Source organism: Lutra lutra, chromosome 8 (genome assembly GCF_902655055.1).
Source record: "Lutra lutra chromosome 8, mLutLut1.2, whole genome shotgun sequence".
Taxonomy (NCBI): Eukaryota; Metazoa; Chordata; class Mammalia; order Carnivora; family Mustelidae; genus Lutra; species Lutra lutra.
The window spans coordinates 83,291,583-83,313,027 of NC_062285.1; the positions used below are offsets into that span (position 1 = coordinate 83,291,583).

The 21,445-nt window shown below is 35.7% G+C and overlaps 1 protein-coding gene across 1 annotated transcript in view; it reads right to left on the minus strand.

The window, feature by feature from the left end:
- The window catches only part of PIK3C2G (phosphatidylinositol-4-phosphate 3-kinase catalytic subunit type 2 gamma), a 353,953-nt gene that overhangs the window by 49,416 nt on the left and 283,092 nt on the right, over positions 1-21,445 (minus strand). Inside the window, exons 27-29 of the mRNA XM_047741193.1 lie at positions 18,970-19,159; positions 18,345-18,466; positions 14,254-14,362 (exon numbers count right to left, since the gene is read on the minus strand). Of these exons, the coding sequence (XP_047597149.1) occupies positions 14,254-14,362; positions 18,345-18,466; positions 18,970-19,159 (421 nt within the window). The remainder of the gene's footprint in view (positions 1-14,253; positions 14,363-18,344; positions 18,467-18,969; positions 19,160-21,445) is intronic.

Genomic DNA, 21,445 nt, shown 5'->3' on the forward strand with positions numbered 1-21,445 from the left:
CAAACAAAAAAATCCCAGGTAGATACAGGACTAGGATGTCTAAACTGATGCTTCCAATCTCATTAGAAGAGATATTGGGGAAGTATGTAATTATAGTCTTCATTTATGCCTATTTTCTTTTATCAACAGATTATAGGTGTGTGTGTGTGAGAGAGTGAGAGACTGACAGGCAGATAGACAGACATGGTCTCAGAGATTTACAAGCATCCCTCTATCTCAGTTGCTCTTATGTCATTAGACTAAAGCCCCAAAGACATCTGTCCCACCACTGGACTTTAAAACAGACTTTTTATCTCATTTCCTGGACAAAAAGCAAGAGTGCTTAGAATTGGGAATGATCCTAGAAGGGACTATGACAGTTGATTTTAACAAGATAAAATTGTCCCGTTTTATATTCAAGCTGTATCTTCTACTTCCTCCCCTCCCTTTTCCCATTCATGGCCATACATTTCTTTATGTTCATGAATGTATGCATTTATAATGGTGATGAGTGCATTGAGAATAAAGTTTATATGGTATTAATTGAATCTTTCCAAAGCTCTTAATTTAGAGTGTTATACATAGTAATGTTATACATGCCCAATACAAATTAAAAACTCTTGACAAAGTTATGTACCATTATATAAAATATTTTAAACAGTTACAAATAAATGTACTAAACGTATTTTAGTAATAAATGTGCTAATGTAACTAAAAAAGAATATGAGTTTCAGTGTCTAGGCATAGTAAGATTATTTGCTTTTCTTACACTGCCATATGACAAGCAGCTATGAAAGGAGAAAAATATTCTGTTTTTATATTTGTTTATTTGAAGAGAGAATGAGAGAGAGAGAGAGAGAGAGCACAAGCAGTGGGGAGGAGCAGAGGAGGGAGAGTCCTAAGCCAACTCTGCGCTGAGCACAGAGCCTCATGTGAGGCTCAATATCACAATCCTGAGATCACGACCCTGATATCATGAACAAAACCAAGAGTCGGACACTTAACCAGTTGGTTAATCATCCAGGCGCCCCAAGAAGAAAAATATTTTTGGCCACCTGAGTGGCTCAGTTGGTTAAGCGACTGCCTTCAGCTCAGGTCATAATTCTGGAGTCCGGGGAATCTAATCCTGCATCAGGCTCCCTGCTCAGAAGGGAGTCAGCTTCTCCCTCTGGCCCTCTCACTCTCTCTCTCAAGTAAATAAAATCTTTAAGAAAAAAAGAAAAATATTTTTATATGGGTTTTTCTGGAGCCAGGGATGGGAATTATTCTATCCCAGGAATATTCAGCACGAATATGAATTTACTTTAAACCTCTTATTAGAAGAGGAAAGGAAACTTGTGCATGTATAAAAATTTCCCCTAAGTCATTCACATCACTTAAAATAAGTAAAATGCTCATGTTACATTCATGACTTTATAGATGTTGGTGTTTCTATAGATAACTATGTACATAACTATGTTTACAGGGGAAAACTGTATCAATAATACAAAATTTAAAAAATCTAAAAAAAATCCCTTTACTTTGAAATAATTTATGTGATTTTTAGGTCAATAATGTTTTATTTAGTTAATTTTTAAAAAGATTTTACCTATTTATTTGACAGAGAGCAGAAGCAGAGGGAGTGGCAGAGGGAGAGGGAGAGCAGGCTCCCTGTTGAGCTGGGAGCCTGTTGGGGGACTTGATCCCAATACCCTAGGATCATGACCCGAGCCAAAGGCAGATGCTAACTGAATGAGCCACCTGGGAACCCTTATTTAGTTAATCTTAAAATAAGTTTTCATTTCCAGTATCTAAAAAAACTGAATCAGGGAAGTGTCTACCAACATATGGAGACACTGAAGTATTCACCATGAATAATCCATTTGAAGATAATTGAAAACTGACCACATTATGCATTACACACAAAGAACTTGGGTGATTAGGCAGGTCACACTGCTTATTAATGCTAATCAGCATCTGATGATATCGCTGTCAAATTATTATTGTTCTATTACCGTGTAATCCATATAATGAGTAATTGTATCAAGTCCCACAAAGTTCCTTAGGAATAAGGGGGGAAAGCCAATGTACGAAGCTATGGAAGTCTTTATGGGGCCACTGGCACCTATCTACATAGACAGACTATTGACAAAGACTGTACACTCCTTAGGGCAGTGCCCACATCTGATTTAGCTTTTGACTTTCTAAAATAGAATTTCTCAAATCTGGCTGTGCATCTAAATCACTTATGTTAATAAGAAATAATACAGATACCTAAATGTCACTCTTTACCCAGAGAATTAGCATTCCTAAGGACGGGGTCTCACAGCATACTTTTTAAAAACCTCCTCAAATTGTTAAAAAAAATTGATCACTAGCTGCTATTTTGACCCCCTCCCTGGCCAGACAGTATACAACGCAGGCAATCAATAAACATTTGTTGAATGACTGATACAGTAGTTTTCCAAAGAGGCCCCTATTATGCTAGCACCCACATTTAATTTTTATTGACTTGAGTTTTATTAATACAGCAGTACTTTATTTATTTTGTAGTATAGAAATGACAACTAATAAATAGATAAAGGACTTACATCTCAGGAAGGTATTTTAATGTACTCCACTCATTGTGCAAAATTCAATTAAATTATTAGGGAACTGTTACTTTGGGAGAAGGCACACTTATAATATTGGCTTCCTTTTGTAAGAGACAAATGGGATTCCCCTTTTTGGAAGTCCAGTGTTAGAAGTTGGCTGACACATTCTCACTGGGAGCATTTCTAGGATCTATGATTTTACAATAGTGTCTCATGTTTGATGATATAAATACCTCTTCTTTTTCCTTCTGTTTTTTTTTTTTCCCCCTCACTCAATTCTTAGATCTTAATTCCTCCAAGAAAAAAACAGTGTGGTGCCTGAAATTTCTTCAGCTTTCCTATTTCTAAATACTGACCAACAGAGATTAAAAACAACACAAAACAAAATAAAACATCTCTTCCTAGGGTATCTACAGGAGTACTTTAGTTGGCACATTAGCAAAGGTGAACGTGATGAATCCTGTGAGCTCCGTGTTTGGTGGTTTTGCTCATCTGCGTGTATGCAGCAACAATTGTGATGGGCAACAATATTCACTAAGCCTTGCTGTGTTAAGCTGTACTTGTGCAAGTGTTCCCTACTTGCTATGTCTGACTCCTCTGCTTTCCTCTCTCATAACAGTCCTCTGCTAGCACTTCCATAAGAACTTATCCTGCGAATAGATACATTTAAGATCCCTAATGAAAGCCTGCTGCCACATGAAAACAGATCTCAATATTTTCCTTATCCAGGCTAGGGCCAGAAATCAGAAGGTCTCTTCCACTTCACACTTACTTGTCTCTGCCTAAATAAGCTAAAGGCTGGCACCTGCAATGGTTACTAGATATTTTGCCAATTATTCTGCAAAGGCATAGCCCTTAAAACAGCTTTAGTATAATCAGTGAGGCGACCTTCAGCATACATATCATCCCATCCACTATCCCCTCAGCATTTCCCTTATAGACAGCTGACATACCCATAACACCCTTGGGCTATAGCATAGGTAATGGACATGGACTTCAGAGAATGGCAGAATAAGTAAGGAAGATTAATATGTCAACATTCTAAAAAGGGGCACGTGGCTGGCTCAGTCGGTAGAGCATGTGACCTCTGAGTTCAAGTCCCATGTAGGGCATAAAGTTTACTTAAAAAGATTTCAGCATTCTATATTCTTAAATATACAAAAAACACTTGAAATCCAATGTAATAAATTAAGGTGCCTAAATCCTATGGGGCAGAACCTTCAGTTATATCTCATTTCCCATTACTCACTGATTAAGACATAAAACCAAATATATTGAAAAGATAGGATACAATTTATATTGAGTATGCATGGACAATAGTTTAAATTCATGCATTCACAATGTATCTACACATAACCATTTATTTATTTATTTATTTATATTCATTTGAGAGAGATACGGAGACAGACAGAAAGCACAAGCAGGGGGAGAGGCAGAGGCAGAAGCAGACTCCCCACTGAGTAGAAAGCCCGGCATGGGAGTCCCTCTATCCCAGGACCTGGAGATCATGACCCGAGCTGAAGGCAGATGCTTAACCATCTGAGCCACCCAGGCGCCCCTCTACACATAACCATTTATTATAGTATTGTTTTACTACTGCCTAATATTATTTTCACAATTACTTTACATCTTTGTTTTCAGTTTCCTCATTACATAGTTCTATTCCCATGATGAATACATACTGTTTATTTCTCTCTCTTTGTTCATAACAAACATATTAAAAATGTACTCTGAGTGGTCTTTCTGAAGACCGCAATTATGACTCAGTGCACTATTAATGCTCATTCTTCAGAAGCATGGCCAGGCAGTATTCCTAGGCTCTGTACTAGGTAACCAGTAGAATCTGTCTCTAAGTTAGCAGCTAGTAGGACTCAACTTTATTCTCTAGCAAGCCAGAGGTCCCTGTCATGGGGCTCATGTGGGATTATATGCTGGGGTGAGGAAAAATACCAAAATTACATTAATTTTTATTTTTTAACTTCATCCAAATTTTCAATTTTTTTTACAAATTTGTTTGTTTGTATATTTATTTATTATCTTTATTTTTTTAGAGTCTAAACATTCTCTTTTTTTCTCAAGATTTTATTTATTTATCAGAGAGAGAGAGAGCACCCACAAGCAGGGGGAGCAGCAGGCAGAGGCAGAGGGAGAAGCAAACTCCCTGCTGAGCAATGAGTCCCATGTGGAACTTGAACCCAGGACCCTGGGATCATGATCTGAGCCAAAGGCAGATGCTTAACCAACTGAGCCATGCAGGTGTCCCTCTAAACATTCTCTTTATTATGTGTTTGATCAAGAGGAAAAACTAAGTGTGGGCAAGGGAGGGGATGGGAGGGCTCACCTTGCCTGGGAGCCCCTCATCTGCCATCTATTTTTTCTACAAATTTTAAAACATTTATTACTTATTAGTTCAGTAGTTTCTGTGTAAAACATAAATGAATGACATGTTTTGGAAACATGAGCTAATTTCTTTAAAAAACGCAAACTTGTAGGATATAAGAATAAATAAGAGATTGCTGCTAAGTACTTTTCAGATGCAAACTTTCAATCCTTTAGGTTTTGAAAAGCAATATAAATCTATGGTTAATATATACTAATGATTCTGTTATTATTCATTTAAAATATTTATTGACTATTGATGGGTTTGTAATTGTGCTATAAATGGGTAATAATTGAATAAATAGAGTCATTGAATTCTTTAAGCTTCAAAACTAGAGAAGAGCACATAACCATAATGGATGTGTGTTTAGGGTTCCCTCTATCTAGTGTAACTTTCTCCCAGTTTCTATTTACTAACGCCTATTTGCCCTTTAAGAACAACTTGAATGTCCTACTCTCTGGGATGTCTTCTCTAACTCACTTGGAATTGAGTTAAGTATGCCTACATAAGTGGTCAGCCACTTGTCCTTTGATACAAAATAGCATCTCCAGCTGAGAGTCTACTAGCCTGGAAATCATATCGTAGCACAATCTTCTTGAGTCCATATTTGCTAAAAGCCAGTAATATAGTAGGGAACACGAGTATTTACTATATTGAAGGCCAAATGTCTGACCATATCCAAACTGGAAAAAAGGGGAAAGAAATCTATGGCATGAGTAATTTTTCTCAAACAATAGAGTACAACAGAACATCCCAGACAGCTTGTTAGAAACACAGACTGCTGGGCCTCATCTCCAAAATGTCTGATTTGGAGCCCCTGGCAGACTCAGTTGGTAGAACATGTGACTCTTAATCTCAGGGTCACAAATTTGAGATCCATGCTGGGTAAAGAGATTATTAAAAATAAAGTTAAAGGGGCGCCTGGGTGGCTCAGTGGGTTAAAGCCTCTGCCTTCGGCTTGGGTCGTGATCCCAGGGTCCTGGGATCGAGCCCCGAATCGGGCTCTCTCCTCAGCGGGAAGCCTGCTTCTCCCTCTCTCTCTCTGCCTGCCTCTCTGCCTACTTGTGATTTCTGTCTGTCAAATAAATAAATAAAATCTTTAAAAAAAATAAAATAAAGTTAAAATAATAACCAATGGCCAAAATTTCTGATTTAGTTTGTCTAGGATGGAGCCAAAAATTTGCATTCTTATAAGTTCCCAAGTAAGGTTCCTAGCACAGTCCAGAAACTGTGCTCTGAGAACCACTAGTCTTAGAAACCAGTAATAGGGATTTGAAAAATCTCATCTCTTGCTCCTGACTATGTGGAATCAAACATAGTCATTATTAGCCATTGGACCCTTATGGTCTGAATTGTGGGATTTTCTTCTTTTAAGTGGGTCTGATTCTCATCAAACCACAATATTACTCAATTGGGAGGTACAGCAGTAAGCTAACATCCTAAATCAGCAAACCCACAGTTGAGACAGAATTTTTAATACATTCATTAACATATTGTATTTTTAAATTTCGGTAAGGTTTCCTTGATATACACTGATTTACTCTGTTACATAGCATGTAATTTTTAAAAATTTAAGCCATGACTAGTCTCCTCTAATGAATTTCCTAAGCTCCAAGTGGAGAAGAAAGGTTTTTGAAGTAACAACTAAGTGAAACAGGATTCTTTGACCTTTTAAATCCCAGTGTGGGATCTAGTCTAGCCCTCCTATTACAATGCCTGCAATTTACTGAAGCTTAAAATATGTATCTACATGTACAGCATGATATTATGTATCCTACACATGGTATAACCCAAATGCTGCTGGCATTTAATTAAGACTGCGGAGTTCAGAAATGGCCTGTTTATGTCTGAAAGAAGCCTGAACCAAGGGGGTGCCTGGGTGGGGGAAGAGAAAAGACGGGGTTCACGATATTTTAATTGGGAAACCCATACTAGCAGCAGTCAGTTTAAGTGCTTCTGTCATTCACTCACAACTCCAACAATGGGCATTTTATTAATTAGCATATTGAATGTCAGAGATTAGATTTTTAAAATAAATAAACGGTAGCTTGTTGGCTAGAATGATTAATATTAGAAATGGGCTCCCACTGGTGACATCAAAGTGACTCCAGATATGTGGATTCCTTAAGAATATTCCATAAATGGTTTCCATTTTTGATTGAAAAGGCAAAAAACCGTAACAGGTGTGCACCCTGTACCCTTAGGGATAGTGTTCTAGATGATCCTTAAAGGGCCCTGTGTCTGTTCAAGAACTCTGGAGGATTCTGTTAGTTTGGTACTTGCCTCTGAAACTTAGCATTTGTCTCATAGAAACCTCTCATGCAGATAGTGATATGAACATCTAATGTTAAAGAGATCTAGTGCTGCCTTGAACATTCACAAGGAGTTGTAACATCGGTATGTGTGTATAGCTTATATGTGTGTGAATAGGGTGGGGAGATCTTACGAATGCTGTTTTTTACTCATGTGAATGAGGGGAGCAGTATTGGGGTCTGATATTTCTCTTCAATTTTCTAGGCTATTCTCAGAATCCCTGGTGAGTATACCAAACACCTCACCAAGAACTCCTTAAATATTTTTTCATATGGGAAGTGTCAATAGACCTAGACCCTCTGAAATGGTTCCCTATGAGAGAAAAGGCATATTTGAGCATAGGATGGGGGTGAAGAGCAGAATGGCAGATAGCTCTGAAAGCTGAGGGTAGTATGGGTAAGGATTGCAGTTCTAGACTCCTATTTTTGATAATGGTAGATTAAGTCACTTAGTGCAAACCTCCTGCTGAGGATAATTATATTATTACAATTTGTTTTTTAAACTTTGCTTGAAAACATCAGAGAGCTAACAAGATAGTGAAGAATTACCAGGCTAGGGTCTGGGGCAAGGATTTGGAGACGTGTAAGGGTTTGGGCACTACTTTTTTATTGTGGGTGTTTATTGATATAGGTTTGAACTGTGGAAGGGCTGAAAGGTTGAGCAGTACCTACTTTGCAGAGATAATAGGAGAGGAAATAGAATCCAGAGGGGCCAAGGAAGCTCTTGCTGAATCTGTCTTATTTTGGATTTAGAATCAAATTCACATCTAAGGAAAAAGATGAGCCAGAAATAAGCCCTCATAAAAGCTACAGCTTGGTTTTGAAAAATCCAAATCCCTGCAATTGAATTTCAGCAATCCCAGACTGTTAATGTCCTCAGATATTACAGTTTTCTAGTACAAGATAACAGCAACATAGGCCTCCAATTATTTCTACAAAAGATGTTGCAGTACAGTATCTGGCCACATTAAAAAGGAAAATAACTAGGCTTACAAAGGAACAAGACTGAATGATAAAAGACTAGCAGAAACACTAGACAATAGAAATATACATGCAATGAGCCACAATAATGAAGTTTTTAGAAAGATTTAAAGAGACCTATGGTTAGGGGCTCTTGGGTGGCTCAGCTGGTAGAATGTTCCACTTTCGATTTCAGCTCAAGTCATGGTCTCAGGGTCCTGGGATCAAGCCCTGCATTGGGCTCCCCACTAATCAGAGAGCCTGCTTGAAATTCTCCCCCCGCTCTCTCCCCCTCTGCCCCTTCCCCTGCTCACTTGCTCTCTCTCTCAAATAAATAAAGAAATCTTAAAAAAATAACTATGCTTATTATTTTCCAAGAAACCATAAAAAAGACAAATTTTCAGCAAAGAACAAGAAACTGAAAACAAGGAAATTCTAAGACTGAAAAATATCATAACTGAAATGAAGAGCTCAAAGGATGGATTTAACAGTATACTAAACACAGATAAGTAGAGAATAAATAACTCAGAAGATAAGTCAGAAGAAACTACTGAGAATAAGTTATGGAGAACAAAAGGATAAAAAAATACAAGAGTAGAGGCATGAGACATAGAGAAGACAGTGAAAAGGATTAACTTATATTTGATTATACCTTCAGAAAAAAAGGAGAGGAAAAAATATTAACAATATTTCAAGCAGTAATGACAGAATTTTCCAAAACTGATGAAAGACATCAGGGAGCAAATTCAGGAAGTGCTAACAAGCATGATAAATAAAAACAAACTTATATCTGAGCAATTAAAATAAAACTGTGTGGGGCGCCTGGGTGGCTCAGTGGGTTAAAGCCTCTGCTTTCGGCTCAGGTCATGATCCCAGGGTCTTGGGATCGAGCCCCGCATTGGGTTCTCTGCTTGGTGGTGAGCCTGCTTTTCATCCCCCTCTCTCTGCCTGCCTCTTTGCCTACTTGTGATCTCTGTCTGTCAAATAAATAAATAAAATCTTAAAATAAAATAAAATAAAACTGTGAAAACCAACAGTAAAAAGAGAAATATTAATAGCAGATAAAGAATAAAGAAAAAACAGTTTCAAAGATGAAACAAATAAAATAGGTGGGTTTTAAACAGAATCAATGGATGCTAAAAGACAATGAACCAATAGCTTTAAAGATTTTAAAATAAAATCATTGCTATCCAAATAGTATAGTCAGCTAATATATCCTTTGAGAATGAAGACAAAAACTTTTCAGATAAATACAAATTTAGAAATTGTTTCTAGTAGCAAATTCATATTTTAAAAAATAATCAATGGTATTTTTCAAATAGAGGGAAAGCAGCATCAGATATAAAGTCAGCTATGACAGTGGAAATGAGATATGTGGGTAATATTAAACAGATATTGATTGTGTAAAACAACATAATACTTATTAAGTTTATGGGATATAGATGTAGATATATATTATTAGTATAACATAAAATTCAACTGGGTTAGATAGAGTTAATCCACAGTCACAGGAAAAATCATACTAAACATTTATAAATATTTTAAGAGAATAATAACAAAGATACAATACTGTATGTAAAAACTTGTGGGGTGGATTAAATCTTGATTAGGAGGGGGGATTTAGAATTTTAAATGTGTAAGTGAGGATAGGTTGAAAATAAACAAGTAACTATCTGAGAATGTAATAAATAGAACAGCAAATTATAACCAAAGCAAGCAGAAGAAAGGAAATAATAAAGGTCAAACATAAATGAAATAGAAAAATAATATAATAGTCAATAAATCCCACATTTCATTCTTTGCAAAGATTGGTAAAATTCATAATCCTCTGGCAAGACTGACTAGGAAATGACATACGTGAGGAACAGAAGAGTAGACATCTTTTCAGATCCTGTAAGTGTTAAAAAGATTGGGAGAAGATGCTCTGAATAATTTTATGCCAATAAATAAGCACAAATTCCTAGAGAACGATAACTTAGACCCAGCAAGAAATAGAAAATGTGAATTGTCCTATAACTCTTAAATAAATTGAATCTCCGGACCTACATGGCTTTACAAATTAAAGAAATAAAACCAGTTTTATACAAACTCTTCCAGAGAAAAGAAGAAAAGCACGAAGTCTTTGCAACTAATATTATGAGGCCAGGATATTCTCCATTCTAACCTGGTAAGGACATTATAAGATAGAATATCTTTGTCATTAACAAAGCTGAAAACAAATGCTAAAGAAATGTCAAATCAGGGGCTCCTGGGTGGCTCAGTGGGTTAAAGCCTCTGACTTTGGCTCAGGTCATGATCCCAGGGTCCTGGGATTGAGCCCCGCATCGGGCTCTCTGCTCAGTAGGGAGCCTGCTTCCCTTCCTCTCTGGTGATCATTGATCAGCCCAATAGATTCAGAGAAAAAAAAAAAAAAACTAGATAAATTCAATTTTCTTTACTGTCAATTTTTTTTATAACATAAGGAAACTTTCTTAAAATAATAAAGGGTACCTACAAAACCTGTGTACTTAATGAGAAACTTCTTCTCTGAAGCCAGAAATAACATGAGCATATCTGCCATCACCACTTGGAGGCCCTGCACAATCAAAATAGCCAGAAAAAGAAATATAAAATATAAATATCAGAAAGAAAAAAATAAACCTGTTATTTGCAGACAATATGATGTAATTGGAATATTAAAAAAATACAAATAAGTTATTAGAATTAGAAGTGAAGTTAGTAAGATTGTTGAAAAAACAGTCAATATACAAAATGAGTTATATCTATATACTGGCAAAAAGAACAAAATAGAATTTTAAAAAGGTAAAATAAGATATCAAGTAAAATATTTTATGATCTTTATGCATATGACAATAAGTTATTATTGAGTAAAAATTTTTCTAAAGATTTAAATAGGTACATGATTGTGGGTTAAATATATCAAGATGCATTTTCAACTAAAATCCCAGTTGGCTTCTGCATGGAATTGACAAAGAAATAATTAAAATTTCGGGGTGCCTGGGAGGCTCAGTAGGTTAAGCATCTGCCTTTGGCTCAGGTCATGGTCTCTGGTCCATGATCTCTGGAATGGAGCCATGCATCAAACCCCCTATTCAGCAAAGAGTCTGCTTCTCTCTCCCTCTTTCCCCAGTCCTCCCCTCTGCCCACTCATTCTCTTTCTCTTAGATAAACAAAATCTTAAAAAAAAAAAAAAATTACATGAAAATGCAAAAGTCCAAGAAGGGCCAAAATAATGCTTAAGAATAAGTATAAAATAGGAGAAGTTATTCCACTATATTTCAAGACTTATGATAAAGCTACAGTAATTAAGACTGTTGGCACAAGGGTAGATAAAGAGATCAGTGGCATAGAACATAAGAGCCTGAAGTAGACATATACATAGATGGATATTTAAATTATTATAAAGGTGGCACAGCAGAATAACAAGAAAAGGAAAGCCTTTTGAATAGCATTGGAACAATTCAAAATCTACATGGAAAAAAAAAAAAGATGACTTTTATTTTACACCATGCACTAAAGTCTACTCCAGGCAGATTGTAGGTTTAAATGGGAAAGGCAAAACAACAAAGCTTCTAGAAGATAATATAGGAAACTCCCTTTATGACATCGAGGTAGGGCATGTTCTAGTCATATAAGAAAATACAATACATTTTACTATATTCAAATGAAGACTTTCTATTTATCAGAAGACATAATAAAAAGAACAAGGGGACAAAAGACAGAGTGAAAGAAAATAATTACAATGTATATAATTAACAAAGGACTTCTATCCACAATGTATGAAAAATACTATAAATCAGCAAAAGAATGTCATATAATTTAATAGTAAAAGGGCAAGAGACATAAACTGGCACTTCACCAAAGAGGATATCCAAAGGACCAAACACATGAAAAGGTGTTCCATTATCGCATTAGTAGTTAGGAAAATACAGACTAAAATGCAATGAAATGCTCACTCACCAGAATGGCTAAAATTAGAAAGACTGGCAATAGCCGGTACAGACAAGGTTGTGGAAAATGGGAACACTTATTCACCGCAAGCAGGAGCCTATAATGTTTAAGATAACCATATCCTAAGATCCAGAAATTCTGTCCTAGGTGAATCACCAACCCGGGTGCATGAAGAGACATACAAGTAAAAGAAATGTTCATAATAGCATTATTTGTTAATAACCCCAACTTGGAGACATTCCAAATGTCTATGTAGAGAGGAACCTATTCATTGCAATACCTTCATGTAACAGAATGCTAGATAACAATGAAAATCCACATATCTTAGATGCAGTCTATCCCTGTGTTGCTGGTTTAAACAATCGTTTTGTCATCTCCCAGTTCTGGGGTTTGGCTGAGCTCACCCATGGTATTCTGGCTTGAGGTCTCTAATAAACAGTCATTTGGTGATTGGAGCTGGGGTCATCCATTCAAAATACTGTGATGTTGATGCTAGCTGCTGGCTGAAACATCAGCTGGTCACCGGCAGGGTGGTGTCCCTTCTACCAAATCTTTTGTAGACTTTTCTGGATACATGTTATACATGTATGCATGTATACAATTTTAAAAGCTAAAAATTGAAAAGAATGTAGTTCCAGTTCAGTAAAGAGGGCCAGGATCTGGAATAATAGGTTGTTGAGAAAAAAGGTCAATATATATTTGGAAGAATATTCTTCTTATATTTGTTATTCTTTTTATTGTTTTTAGGTTCTCACTACCCTCCAAGGCTTAGCTCTAGCTCTTGATAACCTGGCCCTGACTTGTTTGCTGGTTTTAGTTTTCTTTTCACAGATACCTCACAAGAATGCTGACATCTTACTGAATTGTGTTTTTGCACTTTTTCATGGATCTCCATGATAGAATAATGGCCTTCCAAAGATGTTTGCATTCTAATTCCCAGGACCTGTGAAGATGTACTACCTTACGTGGCAAAAGGGGCTTCGCAGATAACATTAAATTAACAATCTTGAAATGGTGAGATTATCCTGGATTATTCAGGTGGGTCCCATGTAAACACAAGGAGAGTCAGACTAAGAGTCTGAGAAGGATAGGTGATGACAGAAGCAGAGGTCAGAATGTACAATTGCTGGAAAGGCACAAGCCAAGGGATGCAGGAAATCTCTAGAAACTGAAATAGCAAGGAAATGAATTTTTCTCCCCTATCTCCCGAAAGATCCAGCCTACCAACACCTTGAGTTTTGTCTCTTAAGGCCCATTTTCAGGATTCTGAATTTCAGAACTGAAAAAAAAATAGACCTGTGTTGTTTTAAACTTCCAAATTTGTCATAATTTATCACAGGAGCAATAGAATCTAACGATATCCCTTCTTCTTCTTTTTTCACTTATGACCTTTCCTATATTGTTTGGTTCTATTTGAAATACTTCCTTAGGCCAACTCTTTTTAAAACCCTATGACCTCACTCATGAGGAATTTAATAAGTAAGGAAGAGGACCATAGGGGAAGAGAGGAAAAAATGAAACAAGATGAAACCAGAGAGGGAGACAAACCAGAGAGGGAGACAAATCGTAAGACACTCTTAATCATAGGAAACAAACTGAAGGTTGCTCAGGGTGGGGGGGGGGGCAGTGTGGAGGGATGGGGTAAGTGGGTGATGGACACTGGGGAGGGTACGTGTTGTAATGAGTACTGGGCATTATAAAAGACTGATGAATCACAGATGTGTACCCCTGAAACAAATAATACATTTAAAAAAAAATCATACCTGTTGTTAAAGATTAAGATCAAATGCTCTCTTTGAATCCTTTTTAACTATCACAGTCATAAATAATTCTTAATCCCCCTAAATCTAGGGCACTTCCTAGCCTTGATAGTTCACTAATCACATATTATTTCATTATTTGAGGTCAAGGTGCTATATATCTTTTTTGCTGTTCCAGTTTTCTGTTCAGGAATTTTATACATATTGGGCATGCACATTTGTTGAATGAATATGAGTACAATAATGTTATCATTAAGTATATTTATAAAGATTTCTAGTAATAATACATAAAATAGTGGAAATTTTTATAAAAAACATAAAGGTAAATTGTAACATACGCTTGCAACTTCATATGATCCATTTAATATCTGTTCCATGTAATGATTTAGGTCTCTGAATCTTTTGTGGTCTGAATTTGTAAAAGGTAGGTGCCACCAATGAGGAAACCTGTTTTAAAAAAAAGTTATCTTCATTAGTTTGAAAATTTGCTTCTTAGGTTGTTTATGAATTTATAGCATCAGACTGAAGGGCCAATGAAAATATTTTTTTATAAATGAAACACATCATTAACCCTGAGGGTTTCATTAACATGGTTGTGGTCACTTGTGCTATTTTAACTTTTATTAATATTAATACTAATTTAATTTAACATATTAATTTAATTTAATTTAACATATTAATATATATGTTCTTTCTTGCTGTGTTTATAGAAGACCACACATTTTGTCCTTTAAATATATATGGAGGCTTAATAAATATTTTCAGAAATTAATGGTTCATAATTTTTGAAAAAGGTCAGATTGTATTGTTTGTTTTGGGTTTGCTAGAGATATTTCTACACTAACTAAATTAAATAATTTACCAAGTGAAATATGTTTCCATCTGGTCTTAGTCTTTTGGGGCAAAGTATCACTTTCCTTAAGAGTCTAACTTGCAGAACTCCCTCTGCAGTATCCAATGATTCATCTTGATGGGTTAGATGTGATTAAGACCAATTACTAAGTGGAATGACCTTTTAATGGTTAGCATTTGGTAAAATATTTTGCTGGCTAAATACATCTTTTTTGCAACTACCCAGCAGCTTCCCCTGACTGTGTCTTGCTGCTTGCTGCCTCCTTCACACTTCTGCTTCTTTGGTATAGGTATTTTCCTAGGGTAAGGAGCAGGAGGGATAGTGAACGGCTGTCAGCAAACACAGACGTATGCAGGTATCAATGCAGGCCATTCCATTTACTGCTTCTTGTTAGAAATGTTAAGGAAAACCAAAATAATGTTTGTGTATTTAAATAATTGACATTCTATTTTTAAAAAGTTCTCCTGCAGTTCTAAGGCGTAGAGTACTAACATTTTTCATTCACATTTGATTATTACAACATTGATAAACAATTAACCAAATCAGAAATGCATTTGATAAACAGATGGATTGGGCAGGTTTTAAATATTACTTTTTATATCTGTAGATGATTTTTCCTTATTGTTAAAAGAAAATGGAGTTCAACATCAGTTCTATTCCTTTGTTTATGTTTTTACAGAGGTATGTACTAAAAGTCTTGTATATAATTAAGCACAAGAGAATTGAGAAATTTAGCCATAGTATTGTCATTCAATTGTTGAAATGTTTTTGAGTTGTATGCCACATATAATATAACAATCATTTTATGAGAATGATTTTTCATGATCTTTCATTGGACAATGACATCATGTCCTGCCTTCGTTTTGTTCAGGCCAAAGATTAGGAAACTCTTGAGTTGCAAAGATATTGATATCTGATTATTACAATAATTCCTTTTTTTCAATATTGGTATTGAACTAATGTTTTGGTTTGCCTTTTATTTCATTCTCAAAGATTTTTTCCTCTTCAGGAATTCTGGATGGTTGGGAGATTCTGGATGGCTGGGAGAAGAGCAATGTTGAAAGCAGAAAGGGAAAGTCCACCCTTTTTAAGCAGGTTAATTTTATTTATTTGAGAGACAGAGATCACAAGTAGGCAGAGAGGCAGGCAGAGAGAGGAGGAAGCAGGCTCCCCGCTGAGCAGAGAGCCCGTTGCGGGGCTCGATCCCACGACCCTGAGATCATGACCTGAGCTGAAGGCAGAGGCTTTAACCCACAGAGCCACCCAGGTGCCCAAGCAGGTTAATTTTAGAGAAGACCATTAATTTTACATAAGATTTCCATGCCTGTGTATTCTTGGAAGGTACCCAGAGGTATGAACAGTCTTCTTTGAAGACCACTATTATATACTACAACTAATTTAAATTTTATTCTTTATGATTCTAACTTTCTGATCACACTCTTCAGATCAGGTTTGCATAATTCTTGTAGGGTTTCTCTGAGTAAATTCAGGAGTCAGAGGAAATCTTATTTTCATCCTTCATTTATATGCATCAATGGAAGCCTTAGCTCCTTTGGGACTGTCAACATACAAATATTGTCAAGGGCATAGAGGAACTATATGCCCACCACCCCACCACACACATGCACACACATACACATTGCTGGAATGGTTTTAAAATCAATTTAAATACCAGGCAGTAGTTGTTGAGCAACGCATAATCCTAAGTAAAGCTGAAAATTGAGAAGAGGCATATGGAGGGAGATTATTAACACTTTTAAGGTCTTACAAGTTGTCCTAATATGTAGTACACAGATAAAAGTATAAAAGAGAGTAGTTTTTGAAACAAAAAAGGGCAGTCACTTAACAATGACCAACATTTTTTCTTTTTGACCAACATTTTTAAAAAATCACTAACTAGGGGCGCCTGGGTGGCTCAGTGGGTTAAGCCTCTGCCTTCACCTCAGGTCATGATCCCAGGGTCCCGGGATAGAGCCCTATATCCAGCTCTCTGCTCCGCAGGGAGCCTATTTCCTTTCCTCTCTCTCTTCCTGCCTCTCTGCCTACTTGTGATCTCTGTCAAATAAATAAAGTCTTTTTAAAAAAATACAATAAAATCACTAATTAGTAGATTTTATTTATTTTATTGTATTTATTTTATTATTTAATAATCGTACAATGGCAACCACTGATGCTGAATTTGATATTTGCAGTCAAACTTTGCACTTTTTTTGCTAGCACCTTTTCTGTTATTCTATCAGATGTTTTTTGGTAATTCTTAAAGCTGGTGCTGCTTTTAAGTTTTCATAATAACATTCCTTCCCTCTCAGTCTCTTGAACACGCTCTTAATTTGTTCACCTCCTGATGCTTAGAGCATCTGTATTTCAAAATTCCTGCGACATCTGCAAGCACTGTTTTTCATAAACACGAAGTACTTCACTCTTCAGTATTGCACAGTATCTCTCCATCCATTGATAACTTTGCTTAGAGGTATGTTCTAGAAAGGGATTAAATCCTAAAAGCCTGGCAAAAATCCACATGTAAAAAGTATGTCAGGTCAAACCATAAGAGGCTCTTAATCTCAGGAAACAAACTGAGGGTTGCTGGAGGGGAGACTGGGTGGGAGGGATAGGGTAGTTGGGTAATGGACATTGGGGAGGGTCTGTGCTATGGTGAGTGCTGTGAACTGTGTAAGACTGATGACTCACAGAACTGCACCCCTGCAACAACTAATACATTATATGTTAATTAAGAAAAAATGTTAGGTCAGGTATGGACATTCACATTGTTAAAGGACCATTTACTTAACAAAAATCTCAGTATAAAGACAAAATAACATTTGATTTACCCTAAGTGCTAAGAGAATCTCTGGCTAGTTAAATCTTTTTAAAGTCAAGATACTCCTTTGGTATACACTGAATGAAGTCTATGACCTAAATTTGGTTAGTTCTAAGTGATGAATTTTAGCAGGTTTGTTTGAACAGAAGTAATTTTCAATTATATTCTTAATGTGTTTTTGTTTAGTATTTTTAAAATTGTAATATGAACAAAAGCAATTGTTTCCAAGATTGTTTGACAACGAACATAACAACAAATTAAATTTAGATAATCCAAGTCAAAGTTAATAATTCACAACAAAGTGAGTTGGTATTAGTAAATTTTACTTACATACTAACTGATATTAATGAACTGTTTTCTGGTACAGGAAATAAATATATTAGCACTTTTTACTGTAGTTATTTGTTGAAAGAGTAGATATATCCAATTTAGTTCTGCATTTTCAATTTCAATTTTATTTAAAACAGGCAAATAAAACAATTTTCCTGGTAACTGATGAAAAATTAAATTGCTTCTGGATTTTTCTGTCTACAAAATCAATGGCTTGAAGCAAACAGAGAAATTGCAAACCTTGTTCTGTTTTATGAGACAAAGGTTCTTTACTCTGGGAGCAATATATAGACTCTGCTGGGATAGGTTCAATGGCATTGGAGTCAGAATGCTGTGTTGCTCACAAATAGAAAACCCCATAACCATAATTTTTCCTCATGCTCAAGGACAAGTACTGCAGGCAAAACACTGGGGAGGATAGTCCTTACTCTGGGAGAGTCAAGGATGCAAACTGCTTCTGAAGTTGGCTGTGAAGTTTTGAAAACTGGTCAAATGATTTTTCTGTCAGGCTTGTTTCATTGTTACTGTGTGTCACCCGGATTAGATACAGCTGCAGAAAATAAACAGACAAAAATCAAAAGGTGGCATTATCAACATGTGATACACTTTAAAATCTGGTTTCATGTGAGCTAAACAAAGCAAGAACCTTTCTGCAAAAAGCCATCGCAAGAGCTAAGAGATGCAATTTGTAAAGGCAAAATTACCTATAAATACAGTATACAAAAATATCGTAATCTTATGTACTGGGAACAGACTGCCTAATTTCTGCTCTTTTTTTTTTTTTCATGTGGACATTTTAATTAGCTCTTGATTTATAGTCTACCACAGGGCAGGAACTGTTCTCTTTGATGGTTCTCTACTAATAGCTCTGGTTGTTATGATTTCTCCTTAGAACATTCTCTTTTAATGGCACTTCTGCTCAAACTGTCACTGATTTTTCATTTGCATAGTAAAAAAAAATTATGATATAAGGAAGGATGTGTAGCATAGTGAAGGGAAGTCTGAGATGAAGTCAAATGATACTTAAGTCAAAATAACAGAGTTGAGACTTACATGACTAGTTTTCTTGCTGAACCCTAAAATTGTCGCTCTTTGAATTGACCTGGTTACATTCAGCATACAGGATTCCTGGGGCAAAGTCGGTGAAGTAGATTTAGCAGGGTTTATGGCTGTCATTTGTGCAAGTGTATGGATCAAGTTATTTAACTTAACAGGGAAGCACTCCAGACTTTCCTTTATTTTCCTAAGGAAATGAAAAAGAAAAGATAGTGAGTAACATTTCCCTGAATTGACTCATTTTATTTAAGATTTGTTTTCTTGTGTTTGTTAAAAGTGGAGGAAAACCTCAAGAACCATGTCTATTTATTCGGAGCCCAACTATTAAACGTTATTTTTAGAAACCCCAAGTCCACATCTTGAATTGTTAGCAGATATAAAAGAAAACCATGTGATGAAATGGAAAACTAATTGTAATTTTATATTTTACCTTATTTTAGGCTTGTTTTCTATTTTTAGAAATGACTCATTTAAAATTTAATTTTAGTTTATAATTATTTAAAGTATTTAAATAATTCCAGAAATTAAAACTATAGAGCAATGTATATTTCAAGAAACTGAGCACCTATCCTTGTAATCTCTGTATTATTCCTTCTCTTCCCCATATTTAATTATTTAAAAATATATGGTTTAACCTTTATAGCTTTTTTATTTTATTTTTATTTGGTTTGGTTTTGATGTGTTTCTGCTTTTTAAAGTCTTTTTTATTTCTTGTATTTGAGGTTTTCAATTATGTTCTAATGATATAAATGTCTTCATATAATGTTCTTTATCTCCTCTGTACCTTCTTCTTCAGTATCTGATTTGCAGTGTTGTCCTTTTGATCCCAGTTAATATTATAAAGCAAATGGTGTCCTTATTCTGTTCTTCATATGTGCTTCCTTTTCCACTTCCATTTTTTTATAGAGCTATTGTATCTACATTTTATAATATCTGTACTATACATACTACAAAGTCTCTCTTCTAGCATTGAATCTTAAATTTTCTACCAGGCATTATGTCTGCATCTTTGTCATTTTGACTATGTGAAGCTCATTCTCTAGTAAATTCCTCAGAAATTGCTCAAAGAAATATGTTTCTGAATTTTGGGTGTTGACAATAGTTTATGGACTGATTTGAAAATCATTTTGGCTGGATACATCATCCTTGGCTCATATTTCTCTCTTTTCTTTAACAAAAGATTTTATTTATTTATTTATTTGGGAGTGAGAGCACAAGCAGCTGGGGGTGGGGAGGATGGGGAGGTGGGATTGGAGGGACAAGCAGACTCCCTGCTGAGCAGGGAGCCTGACATAGGTCTCTGTCCCAGGACCCTGAGATCATGACCTGAGCTGAGGGCAGATGTTTAACTGACTGAACTACCCAGGCAGCCCTTACATTTCCTTTTTTGAGTGCCATTAAAACATCACTCCATTTTCTTTTGTAATAAGGAATTAGTATCCCAGGGCGCCTGGGTGGCTCAGTTGGTTAAGCGACTGTCTTCGGCTCAGATCAAGATCCTAGAGTCCCAGGATAACAAATAAACAAAACCTTTAAAAATAAATAAATAAAGAAAGAAAGAATTAGTATCCCAAACTGATAACATACTGAACTTCTTTCTCTTATAAATAATTTGGTCTTTTTACCTGGATGCTTGAAGAAAGTTTCTTTTTCTTCAAAGTCCAATAGGTTTCTAAAATATGTTTCATGTTAGTTATTCTAGGTAATTTTGCCAAATATTCAATGTGTTTTAATGTAATTTCAAGCCCTTTGACTTCAGAAAATGTAATTATGATCCTAGTATTTATTAAAGTACTAAATAAAGGGCCATCTGGGTGGCTTTGTCAGTTAAACATCTGAGTCTTAATTTTGGCTCAGGTCATGATCTCAGGGTCCTAAGGTCAAGCCCTGCGCAGCGTGGATCCTGCTTGAGATTCTCTTTCTCCCTCTCCCTCTGTCCCCTTCCAACACTGCACTGTTTCTGTCTCTCTAAAATAAGTAAATAAATTTAAAAAAATACTAAATAAATAATTTAGTTGTGATACCATTTTAATATATTACTTTGGTTTTCTTTTTCAGGAAATTTCATTATGTATATATATGCTGGCTTTTCATTTCTTTTATTTAAAAGTCCTCCTTTTGTTCCTCTTTTTCTCTGGAGGCATCTGTTATATTGTCATGTTTATTCTGTGTTCCTTCTGGTTTGCTTTTAAAATTGTTTTCTTTTCCCAGAAATGAACCCACAAATATATGGCCAATTAATCTTTGACAAAGCAGGAAAGAATATCCAAAGGGAAAAAGTCTCTTCAACGCATGGTGTTGGGAAGACTGGACAGCAATATGCAAAAGAATGAAACTGGACCACTTTCTTAAACTATACACAAAAATAAACTCAAAATGGATCAAAGGCCTAAATGTGAGAACCTGACACCATAAAAATCCTGGAAAAAAACACAGGCAGTAACTTCTCTGACACTGGCTATAGCAACTACTT